The 12,988-nt window shown below is 36.5% G+C and overlaps 1 protein-coding gene across 1 annotated transcript in view; it reads right to left on the reverse strand.

The window, feature by feature from the left end:
* Positions 1–2,989: 2,989 nt before the first annotated feature.
* PARVA (parvin alpha) overlaps positions 2,990–12,988 on the reverse strand; it is a 69,787-nt gene continuing 59,788 nt past the window's right edge. The window contains exons 11-13 of the mRNA XM_087744670.1: positions 12,600–12,701; positions 11,714–11,786; positions 2,990–7,867 (exon numbers count right to left, since the gene is read on the reverse strand). Of these exons, the coding sequence (XP_087600796.1) occupies positions 7,791–7,867; positions 11,714–11,786; positions 12,600–12,701 (252 nt within the window). The 3' untranslated portion in view covers positions 2,990–7,790. The remainder of the gene's footprint in view (positions 7,868–11,713; positions 11,787–12,599; positions 12,702–12,988) is intronic.

Raw genomic sequence — 12,988 nt, forward strand, 5'->3', positions numbered from 1 at the left:
ACACCTGAGTTATATTTGCCTACAACTTAGTGCCAAGGTTGAAAGCAGACAGCAGCATTCTGCTACTCTGCAGTTGATTTAGTTATCTGATCTCCAAGGGCCTCACAAGAGAAGTCATAAATTATCCTGGTTTTTCAGCCCTCATGCAGGTGAAACTCTTAATGAATACAAGAGTGGACAAGAAGCATATATCTTTTATGAGCTAATTTACAAAGTGGCTATAAGGGATCCTTTGAGGAAAGCAGGCCTTAAAAGTAATGGTTTTGTGGGTGTAATTATATAGGATTGTGCTAGGATGTGAAGACAATACAACGCAGGCCTCAGTGTAAATGTGACTGAGGCTTCCTACGGTGATACGAATATTTATCCATTTCTAGGTAAAACAGACTCAAATAAACCACAAGGACTTTTCTCACATATTTAAAGTTAATTCAGTATTTTGCTGAATTGAGGCTACAGTCCTCAGCACCTTGCAAGTTTCAGACCGCACAGGAATATACGTACTTCTTCCCTTACCTAAGTATTGCCACCCAAAAAAAAAAAAAAAAAAAAGGAAAATTACATTTAAAAAAAGAAAAAAAAAAAAAAAAATGAAAAAAAAAAAAAAAAAAAAAGAAAAAAAAAAAAAAAAAAAAAAAAAAAAAAAAAAAAAAAGAAAAAAAAAAAAAAAAAAAAAAAAAAAAAAAAAGAAAAAAGGAAAGTTCTGATCACAGTGATTTTCCCCCACCCCCCTGCACGTAATTTAATAGCCCTCATCTGTTCATCTAATAAAACAGTTATAAATTTGGCATGTGATCCAATGGACTAATCATTCAGAGACATGACTACAGTCAGCACCGTTCATTCCTGCCAGCATCAAAAGCCCTAAGCAGTGGATGGTGCTGATTAGTCACAGCTGAAGACTTTAGAGCCTCAACATGCTAGTTTAGTATTAATTTTCACCTAACTGGAACAGTGCAAACATCCAGGAGAGGGAGGAATAGTTAAAGCATGTTTTCAGGCTTATTCCCAATAAAACTAAACTGAGCCAAGTAGGAAACAGTCTGTGCAGTCTGCCACAACATGGAGATCTCAGAAGGGAAGCAGAAGATGTTCTTCCTGTTTTCCCTCCCCAGTCCATGTGAGGGGCATGGCCCCAGGCAGATTTTCTGCTCTTCACACAGAATATAAGGCACCAAGGTTGCAATCCTGGAAAGTCTGTTCAAGCACCACCTCTCCCTGAAGCCATCTAAATTTCACCCTTGATTTACATTTGAAAAATCCCTAGCATTTTATGCCTGCACATGTTCGAAGCTGACCCAGTCTCAATGGGACTAAGTAGTTCTAGTTTTAATCTGGCTGGGATCCAAAAATGAGACGTAGCACTCAATCTAGTACTTGTGCTCAGAGAAGGCCCAAGAAACCTCAAGTGGCTTTACAGACAAAACGCAGTTGTGTCTGCCATCTTCCTAAAACACAGCTTGTAAATGATGTGGTGCTCACCTTCCCATGTGAGCTCACCTAATGGCTAGAGAACAGGGAGGAAGCAGGGGATGAAACTATTATTTGCTTTGCCTGAGGAAACGCAAACCTGACTCAGGCTGCAGGCTGTGTAGGGTAGGAATACCTTCTCTTGGGGCTGTTTTGACAGCAGAGTCCTGGAAGAGAGGAGTGAAAGTGACCAAAGCTCAGCAGGAACTTTGCATTGAAACAGAGGTGATGTTAGTCCTGGTTCCTCTTCAAAATGTGTTTTGGTATTTTAGCACCCTTTGATTAACTAAAATATAGAAGCGGGCCTTACAGGAGGCCCAGAAGACAGGTTCTTCCCCCAAATCCTTTTCCATCTTTTTAACGACCTAACCACCAGTTATGCTCCCTCTTCTGCTCTCTTTCTCTCTCTGTCTGTTAAGGTGGAATTACTTTATACACAGAGTTGCAACTTCAGCTTATGAGTCAACAGTGCCCCTCCAACACCACTAAAAAAAGGCATATCACCTTAAATTTGTATTGCAGGTTACGGCACTCTTCCAAGAAGGAGGAGAAATAACTCCCACAGGTGCAGAAGGGCATTAAACCCATATCTTTTATTTTCCGGGTGAACAGTGATGAAGAAATTGAGGTAGTCAGACGGTAACCTTTCTGTTGCACTGCAATGTTTGAAGAAGAGCAAGTCTACTTGCTCTTCAGGACAAAATTCATAAAATTCAGGACAAAAGCCATTAAGAGCATATGGTAGGGCTTAAGACATGGATCCTAAGCAAGTAGAGATACTACTTTCCAGCCCTGCGTAATAGGGCTGGGACTGAAGAATGGCATCAAAACTCACCCTGTCCTTAGTGTTCCCTGTTGATTAGGCAGCTCTGCTTGGTGGTCTCAGCTTTACAAGCAGACCTAAAGATCAAACACCTGCTTCTGGATTCATTCCAGTAATTCAGTGGCTAAAAATGTTGATATGTAGCACTTTAGATGCCTGTACTTTTGACTGGTTCCAAGTTCTGCGTAGAAGCTCCTGCATTAAAGGGTCACAACAAAAACAAGTTTATAAAAAAATAGATCTCAAAACCTTCCTAAATGCAGTTATTTTCTGAAACACAGTTTAATTTCGATAATTTTAACATTTCACTAAAATTTTGTTAAATTTCTAATTAACAAAATTACTCTGCAGAAAATTGCATTATACCCAGCTGCAATATCACCACTAAAGTGCACAGCACAGCAATATTAAAGCAAAGGTATACTTTGCTATTTTGAGTCAAATACGGCATTTTCCCGACCTGCTGCTGTTAATCATTTCAAGTGTATGTTTACATGGCTGTTTTTGCCAACCCACTGTCAGCTGTCACCAGCCCCCGCAGTAAATAATAATAAACACCAAGTACACCCACAAAGAGGTAACTGAGAATGCGTTAGATGCATAGAGAGGTCTGGAAGCTCTGAGAACATAAACCATAGAGCCTTCCTAATTTTTTGTCATACATCTCATAATTTGACACAACAACAACATACAGTGTTGATTTTCAGGTGCAAATTTTATTGTGGATCATAACAAAGGTTTCAGAAAAAGCACAGGAAAAAATCAGCAATACAGTGTCTCTTACTTACAGAGTACATAAAATATATTCCGTGAAAGCTACCAACTCTGCAGTTGAAGGCAATGCAGCTTAATTTAAACTAATCCGTATTTTCAGATACACATGTTAAGAAGCAAATTTTGCAAATATTCTTTTTTCTCAATTAGTTTGATATTGAAATTTAGAACCAAATATTTCAATGACACTAACATCGTTGCACAGTGTATAGTACTAAACTGTTAGACAGAAAATAAAATCTCATTATTGTAAAGAGTCACACAGAAAATATTGTCAAAATATATAAAATTAGCCCTAGTAAATGTTAAATGACTCAAAACGTCTTTGGAAAATCTGTGGATGCTGAGGTATGCATAATTTTGGAATTTTGGTGCTGCTATCTCCATTTTTCATGTGATACATCAAAAAAAAATCTTAAACTAATTATAACTTTCTACAAAGGATTTCTTCAGCCTTTAATTGTACTTTAGCTGTAAAGAGAAAACCCACACTAATTCTTACAGTAAAATGACAAAAGTCTATTAGGTAACGGTGTAGAAAAACTTGCAAGAGGGCTTCAAGGCACTGTTCTCTCTTTGGGTGCTTGGCACACACACAGGCCATTCATGAAAGCTGTTTTGATAGGAAGAAAAGAATAACAAAAACTAGACCTAAAGCTAGTATCTAGTACATTAAATACTATATATATCTTTCTCTAATGAAATAAAACCCATTACTTTTAAAAGCCATTCTGCTTTACAACACTGTGGCTTGCAGTAAGGTGTCTGCTAAATTAATCTGAAACATGAATTTAAAAACATACTTTACAAAAATAAGTAAGAACAAAGATCAACCAAGTAGCATTTACCTCAATCAATATAGTCTGCCTGAATGTCAACCATTCCCAAGTACTGTAACCCTCTGTAAAACAGAAAGGACCAAACGCTCTGTTGATTTAATGCCACTAGTTTACATGGAGATATGCCAATAAGCAACTTGGTCCACAGTCAATTGAAGTAGATTAGGACCTTATCCAGCACTCGCTGCTCCACTTGAATTCCTGAACTATGTAGCTGCAACGGCTGCTGGCCCCCTATAACAGGAAGATATCTACTGACTAAGAAATGCGAAGAACTAGATATTCTGCAGTCAGCTCATTTAATAAGAAACTTGGTGCGTCTGTACTCCATCGGAAATATAGAGCAATCCAATTCTGGACGTTATGTGTATGTCCCAGGTAAAGCTATGCAAAGATTCCTTCAATACCTTTTTTCTAGGGCCTGTTCTTTATAGCAACTAAATGCCGGTCAGTTGGGAAAGAAATCTGAAAGGAGCTGATCTCAAGAAATTGGGATTTTAGATAATTATTTTGACAACATCTTTTTGACATACTATTAAGAATCTGTAGCTCCTTTTTGAAAAAAATAACAGTTTTGTGTGGTTGACAGAGCATGCCAGGATCAATCAATAGGGAAAGGATGCCCATCTCCAACCACAAAACAAATCTGGATACCGTATTGCTGGATGCAATAGATGGATTAGAAGTCAGAGAGTGGCGGCGGCTTGGATACTACCTGGCTTTAGAAACCTAGCCAAAGCGCTGACATAGCAGCCTCGAGATCAGGGGCTCCCTCTGTGACCAGTAGAGAAACTGGCCTCTCCAGGTGACTGTTCATATCTTACATGGTCTAAATCCATTGATTTGGATCTATTTAATCATTTAAAGTAATTATAAATAAAATCAGGATTGACCTAAAACTTAAACAACTTCTATCTTAATATAAACGGTGAGGAAAATTCTGCATTCAGCTGTACATCAGTATACACTGCTATGTATCGAGAATACAAGCATCATAGGTGTCGGCAGAATTTGGCTCAGCTAACTTACCATTTCGCTTCCCTGAAGGAAGGTGCTGGCCTGCACTGATTGCTGAAGAGCAAACTGTCTACAGTAGTAGTCTATATTTCTATAATATTCTGTATCAAAGCAATAAATATTAGATATAATCTGTATATTAGATTTCATATTTATCTGATAGCTATTTAAATCTACACTGTCAAAAATATAAGCAGTGACCCACTCCTACATGGCAGCATATACTATTTGTGTGAATGTGTTAAAACTATCACATGGGTCTATATTTACATAGGACACTCTTGTTTATATAGCAGATTTTAATTTACATAAATTCTTACCATAGGATAGCTAATAGTGTAAAGGTTGGCTATTGTTTAAATGTTTCTATGGTTCTGCATAATTGCATTTCAGCATGAGGATTTCATCATTCTGTGTCAGTTTTATGTTTTTTAAGGATGGAAAATGGAGCCTGACAGACTTCAATATCTCCAATAATGTTATACCAATATAGCACAGGAACACTTATTTTCAAGTCCAGGCAAAAACCAGTTTCACTGTTCCTAACCTTTTTCCTTTACATATATAAATCTCCTCTTTAAAGAAAGTGCACTCCTGAAAACAAGGGCAATCAAAATGTTTTGGCATTGCTGAGATGTAAGAGTATTTCAGCTGAGCATGATCTGCAGAAAAACCATCATACATATATTAATTAACAATTACAATTACTACAATCTAGGTGTGCAAATGAAAAACTTACATGTGAAATATTAAAATAAGCTGAAATTGCTGCTGGTATATACATGAGAAGTTCTGTCTCAGTTTGCTCAAAAAATGCTTTGGTAATTCCTATCACTTAGCTTCTCAGATATTAAAGATATAATGAAAAAATGTTCATTTTCACTGAGGTCAAAATGTCTAGTTATTTACCTGTGTAAAAGGCAAATAATTGTTATTTTCTGCACCTCTAATTTCAGAAACTCAGTTAAAAAATATAAAGGTAAAAAAATATTTTAATAAAGATATTTAGAATGCTTATAACAATCAGATAACAATTTCTGAGTTCAGAGAACATCCAGATATTGCCCTTTGAATTAAGTATTGACTTTCCTTTGCACAAGTTGCTATTTACTTCTCAGAATAATAAATTCTGTGCCCCTCCCAGCAGAAGTCAGTATCATTTTGTTATTAAACATCAGTTAGTGTTCATCAAAGACAGAACATGATTGCTTGTCTTCCCTTTATGCTAATGTTGCACTGGAAAACTCTACATTAAAAAAAAAGCCTGGAAAACTGAAAAATATGTAATGCTTTATATACTAAGTAACACATAGCTGTTATTGACTGTTCTTGCCAGCACTGCATTTCTTCAGATGAAGAGACTCAAGAGCTGACAGATTGCTTTCCCTTTCACCTACACCAGTTCTGCCATAATTGGATGACTATTAACAAGTCTCCTTCCTGCACTAAGCAGTCCGAAGATTTCTAAACAGTCGTCCAGTAATTTCTGCCTAAGGATTTTTTTCTTTACTGTGTAACCCAGGATCCCAAGAATCTCTGGTTGCATTGGAACACTTCTTTTGGAAAGGTATATGATACTAACATCAAGACTTCTAGCAAATGATTAATTTACTCTTCAACTTATGCCAGTGCAGTTTTTGACGATTAGCACTTGTGTCAGGCAGTCTCTATCAGCTTCTTCATGGAAACATAACTGGTGCTTGATATCAAGTCTAAGGGAAGAATCAACTCCAATTTGTCTTTTGTGTCTTTGCTAAAGCTAGAACAAAACAGATAACAGCTTATACTTGGTTATGACTAGAAAAAAGTACTCTTTATAGCCATGTAAAATGACCAAAGAACCTTATGCTGTAATAGAGTCTTTACAGATGGGAGTAGTTTTGACGTAAAAGCAGTGCTTTTGTATCTGAAAGGCTACAGGAATGTTTCCAGAAAATAAATCTTATTTTTTTGTGTTAGACATTATGCAGCAAAATACATTCATCATAAAATCAACCAAAGGGACAGATTCTAAATCCTATTTAGGAATAAATCTATACTTGCAACCTGGTAATCGTGTTTAAACTACTAAAAGAAAAACAAGCCATTCTTTTACTTTCTAATACTAGGTAATAACACAAATATTATAGGGAAACTGTATTATACAGGTGTGTTTTCCTGAAATGTGTACTTTGCAAAAAAGATCTCTTCCTTGAACAAAACCAAGTGACAAGCTGCAAAGTGTGCTTATGAGGAATGCTCAATAACACATATTTAAAGCACATTATAATAAGTCTGAAGGAATGAGTAGCCACTTCAGTTTGTACCCATAAAATTCAAGCCTAACAGCACTGGAAATATAAATTAATCAGGTTAAGTGCTTGAGAAAGTCTCTTCTTTTTAGCTGTGAAGCGAACAAGAGTATTTAACTGTTTCTCCCCATGCACATTTCTCATAATTAGAATGCAACCAATTTATCATGGATAGAAAATCCCCAGATTAGAAAAGATATATGTAAAAAATATTAAAATAGATACTCAGTGCTGAATCTTCCTATGATTGGCTTCAACGGCTGATTTGAATTAAAGTTACTAAATCTTTTTTTCATTCTTGCTTCATCTACTACAAAACAGTGTGAAGACAGTTAATATTGAGACATTAATTCTCCCAGAATATACCCAAATACCTTCTTCCAAACCTTTTTCTTCATAACTTATATTAGTTTTAAATCTACTATGAAAATAGTAGTGCAAGAATAATCAATAAAAAATTCTTCAGGTAAATGGTTTAGTTCCTTTTAGGATAAAGATGCAGAGGAATACCAATGAAAAATATGCTAGTTATGATGCTTTCTTTGTTAACACTCCTTTACGTCCCAAATCAATTCTTCACTCCACGTTCCTGTATTTGGTAAACAAATTGTACAGTACTCTCAGTGTAGACTTCAAGTCACAATTTACAATATCTAAAAAAAAAGAAGACAAGGGAAAAGACCATTAGTAACTTCATTAACTCAAAACGTTTTCAGAAAAAGTGCCTATTCTCTACTCCCTTTCCTTGTTCAGATCCACATCCATGAACATTCGAATCACAAAGATAGTAAGAAAGAGTAGAAATACAAATAAAGCACAGCTTTTAAACTGGCAACTCAAAAAATCATTATTTCAACCACTTCTAGTTAGGTATACAAATGGCTAATGGTGCTGATGAAGAAATGCGACCAAGGTTTAGATGCCCAGGAGACAAATTGTGCCTAGGATTACGTATATTTATATGACTGAATCTTCAGTTGATTGTGGACCAAAAGTAATGATTTTGAAAAAATCATCAGGCAGGAACCAACGGAACTCTTCTCTATATGTAAGAATTGCAGGACTTGGCCCATTCTGGGCTGCAACATCCTTTATTAAGCCTAATTTCAGCAAGATAGCTAGAGGCAAGTTTAAATTTTCAGAAGGATCTAAAGAAGCTAGGTATACAAGTGCCCCTTGAAGACACTTGTGAAAATGCTTTGGGTTAGCTGATGTACATGGCTGAATCAGTCCGTAGAAACTCAACATCTAAAGTAAAGGATTTATAGGAAACAAAAAGCTAATGAATACCTGCTGTTTCCAAGAGAAGCTGTTGAGAAAGTCAATATTATTTCACAAGAAATCTATAAAACAAACTGACAAGTACTACTGCAGCAGTCTACGCTAGTGCTTCAAGGAATATTCAGTCTCAAATAGGGACTCAGAATTGCCCTCAGAAAGAACAGAAAAGAATTAGAATAGAATAGAATTAGAACAGAATTAGAATAGAACAGTCCTATCTCTTTCTGTTGACTGTATAGGAACTCCATCTCCTAACTTTGGTTCTTGGAATTGGCCGTGAAGGTGTAAAGCAGGTGGTGTCCCATTATCTTCAAAACCTCCAAGTAAGCCTAGTAAATTGTGTATGTAATCATCAGATATTTTTGCCGTTATATTTATCTACAGTGATGTTTCTCACAGATTGTGAAGGGTTTATACTTTGAAGAACAAATCCAATCAAACCTATGCATGGTGTCCCAAAGCATGCAAACTTTGAAGGGCTAAAGGTATTAGCTAGACGGCAAACTGACATCCATGGACAAAGGGTGAAAATAATCAAACCTAGATTTTGTGCTGAGACAACGCATGGTCATGAAACCATGGCCAAATGGTTTTGTGGCTCTTAATAAATCAGATCAAAAATGCTTGGTATAAAATGAAGAGAAAATGCCAAAAGCTACCCAAAGGGCACATTGCTTCCACAACATCATGTTATACGCAAACAGTATTGCAGAGTATAATTCGGGAAATTTCCTCTTTTAGGCCAGCAGCAAGATGTAACATCTTCATTTCCTAATATAGAACTTCAAATGAATAAAGAGACAACTTTGACAGGTCTTTGCAAAGTTAACAGAGTACTCCACCAGCACAACAGAATTCCACAGAAAGGTCCACACTAAAAAGAAGCATGCTCCCAGAGAAAGATGAGTTATTTCCATTGCTATGTGTGTTTGACCAAAATGTATAACATTTTACTGGTTGCAATTTTCAAAAAGAGAAACTTGAGTTTGGCTTTGATTTACACATTTCAAGAAGTAATCTGAAAAAGCTCAAACTGCAAATGAATTCATTACAGACTCAGTAGATTAATGTTCTAGCCATTTTTACAGTAAAAGGTCACGGAAAGCTTTTTAATACCTTTTCAATTATATTGCAAGTAACCCAAATAAACTGTTGACCCCATAAAAATCATTGGTTTTCATACTCATTTATTTAACCACATTCTTTTTTCCACTAAATATGTTTTTCATATTCTAAAGCACTTTTCAGCATATTTTTTCCTCAAGAACCTCAAAGAAACAGTGTAGGAATTTAAAGAGTATTTAGTATACACATTTAGGGTAAGATCCTTTTCAATACTCTTTTGCTCACTGGAAATTTTAAGTACGGGCATTGTGCCCAATGTAACAACACATAAAACAGATGTGTTTTTCCATTCACATTGGGCAGGAAGTTTCATATTAAGCATTTCAATAATTGCACAAGAAATGTCTTATATATGCTGAAATATCCTTATGGCTTGATTTATACTGGAAAAATTAGCTGTGCCCTAGAGCAATAAATACCTGAAAAATTAAATGCTATAAGAATTTTAAACCTCCATGGGGAGTACGGGATCACAGATACTCTCTGTTTTACTTGGATCCCTAGATTTCACTATTTCCCCCTTCTCTCTTTGACTATTTCAAACATAAAAGTTTGTGATACAGTCACCACTGGTTTAGTTAAGCACGATTGTGGATAAGAGTTCAAGCAATCAAAAGAAGCAAAAAAAATAAGACTGGGTGGGTCCAGACTAAATGCATAGACAGTGTAGGCTCAATCCTGAGACATAAATTTTTTTTGCCTCTGTGTGTGTATGTGTGCTGCTGTTATGATCTGGAACTTGGGAGGGATGGAAAATAAGCAGAATGGAGCAGAACTTGATTCAGTGATGTGTGCCTGAGTCTCCAGAGAGCCCTTACTATTAGAAATAAAACTGAGCATTAGCTTATATCAACTCCTTAGGGAATGACAATCCAATATTACAGCAGGAAAAGACTCTGTGCACCATACAATGTGAATATGCAATACGTCTTGAAAACACTTATATATTGGCTATTGTGGTAGGTAACCAGCAGAAGCCCAGCTACCACCCCTGTTGGGAACAATGGAGCAGAAGCTGCACATCCAGCTCCTGCATGGTAAGAAGTAGTAACTTCTCATGGGAGGAACCACAAGAGCACCCTATAACATGGTAAATCATAGAATCGTTAAGGTTGGAAAAGACCCTTAACATCATTGAGTCCAACCGTTAACCTATCACTGGCAAGTCCACCACTAAACCATGTCCTCAAGCACCACGTCTACCTGTCTGTTAAATACCTCCAGGGTTGGAGACTCAACCACTTCCCTTGACAGCCTGGTCCAATGCATGACTACCCTTTTGGTGACAAAGTTTTTTCTAATATCCAACCTAAACTTCCCCTGGCGCAGCTTGAGGCCGTTTTCTCTCGTCCTACCGCTTGTTACTAGGGAGAAGAGACCGATCCCCACCTCGCTACAACCTCCTTTCAGGTAGTTGTAGAGAGCAATAAGGTCAGCCTCCTCTTATTCAGACTAAAAAACCCCATGGGCCCTATATCCAGCCCGAAAAGCTGGACGTAAACCCTGTATTTATATGAGCAAAGAGGAGTGGAATCCTGGTCCTGCTAAAGTCAGTAGCAAAACCTTCATCTTCCCTGAGGACACTTTTTAGTTTCAGTCTCCAGCTCTAAATCTAATTTAAATACGCATGATTAGGTCGTGCACTCAAAGGCAGTTACGTGAACATTTGAAATCCTTCTTCCACGACATCTACCTCTTTTGTGAAAATCTTGTAAATTACACTGGAATACTTGAGGTTTAGTATGAAGATGTGGGATGAGGGAAAATGGAGCAATTGGAGCAATTCATATCTGCCAGTGACACCATTCACAATTGTATTCTTTTTCTTTCAGTGAATATCTGAGTATTACTGCATATGTTTGGTCACGCAAATCTTACCCCGGCAACTCAAGAAAGGAAGCCTTGCAACATTTGAGAAAGCATATCTATCAGCCATTTAAAATACAGAGTTATCTGAGCGCTTCAAAATGTATCTTGCCTTTTGCTCTTGGATTGACGTTTTAGCCTTCATTTAGCTATACCATAATCCTATGAGATAAGATCTGGATCCAACGCCAATTTTTAAGAAGGCACAAAAAAAGTAGAATAGATACCTTCTGGTCTTGGCTTTGGTTTTTCCAATCCACCATCTTGCATTAGCTCAAACGCAAAGGATACATTGAGGACCTAGTAATATAATAAAGGTAGTCATTATTGTGAACTATATACATATATATACATACATATACATATGGTCAAAACAAGATGTATTTAAAGCTGCAGACCGAGATCCTTGGAAGGAAAAAATAGTCAGGTCTCCATATATCAATGGAAGATCTGGTCCACGGAATCCAGACAATCCATTGTTCTGTTTTTTCTGGGTGGTGATGGTGCTTTCAGAAATACAAAAGTAATTGAAAAATAACATGTGAACTAACATTACCCATAGAAAAATTACTTACAAGTAAGAATAGCCCACCTCCCACAAGTTTAAAAATTGGAACATGACGGCCCATGAAGTGCTCTTGTCTTGAATAGACAGCTGAATTGCCTGGATAGCAACAGACACTGGGGTAATGGTTGGTCTTAAAATGATACATTATACATATATGCCTTTATGCTTCCAAAAAACATGAAACCTTTCAGATGTTAAATTCTTGGATTTTGGACACAAAAAATCAGTTCTGTCATCAATTCAGGTGAATAATTCTTTATACATTTAATGAACAGTAAGTCTGGTTCAATGACAGCATCACACAATTGCTGCCAAAATCAGTTAATACTTTCTAACCACCCTATCATTAATATAATTTTCCCTTTTATTCCAGATAAGCATTAATACTGAGGTCTTAAAAACACTTGGAAATGGTTACCGGTACAGTCCTCTCTTGATTTCAGCTATTTATATCAAACTTATGCAAAAAAGTTTGTGTCATCCTTGTACTACTAGCCATGTTTATATGTTTATTTGTTTTTAACAGAAAAATGAAACCTAATTACCTTTTGTTCAAAACTATCAGGAGTCAAGAAAAAGCTGTGCAGAGGAACAAAATAGCCTTCTAGGAGGCCCATTAGCAGGACTAAGTACACACCATCTGCAAACTGTAAAAAAGACATTTCTCAGTACGTTTTCTGAAGTAAAAATTTCACCAGTCATTGCTTTGCTTAATGAACAAGATATACATTGTCTAATGCAGAACTGTCAACAAACTACTAAAACAAATATTGTAAATTGCAACTAAAAGATCTCATATCATTTCTTTGATTCCTTTTATTTAGTTAGTACGTTCTGTTATGTCTTCTCCAAAACTGACCTAATGCTAAAATATACATGCAGAATAAAGTTCCTGGAAAGAGAGGTCGTCAGTGGCTTTGATCTATGCCTTTGC

The sequence above is a fragment of the Nipponia nippon genome, unplaced genomic scaffold (assembly GCF_047370975.1).
Source record: "Nipponia nippon isolate SJK-2023a ecotype South Korea unplaced genomic scaffold, ASM4737097v1 scaffold_10, whole genome shotgun sequence".
NCBI lineage: Eukaryota > Metazoa > Chordata > Aves > Pelecaniformes > Threskiornithidae > Nipponia > Nipponia nippon.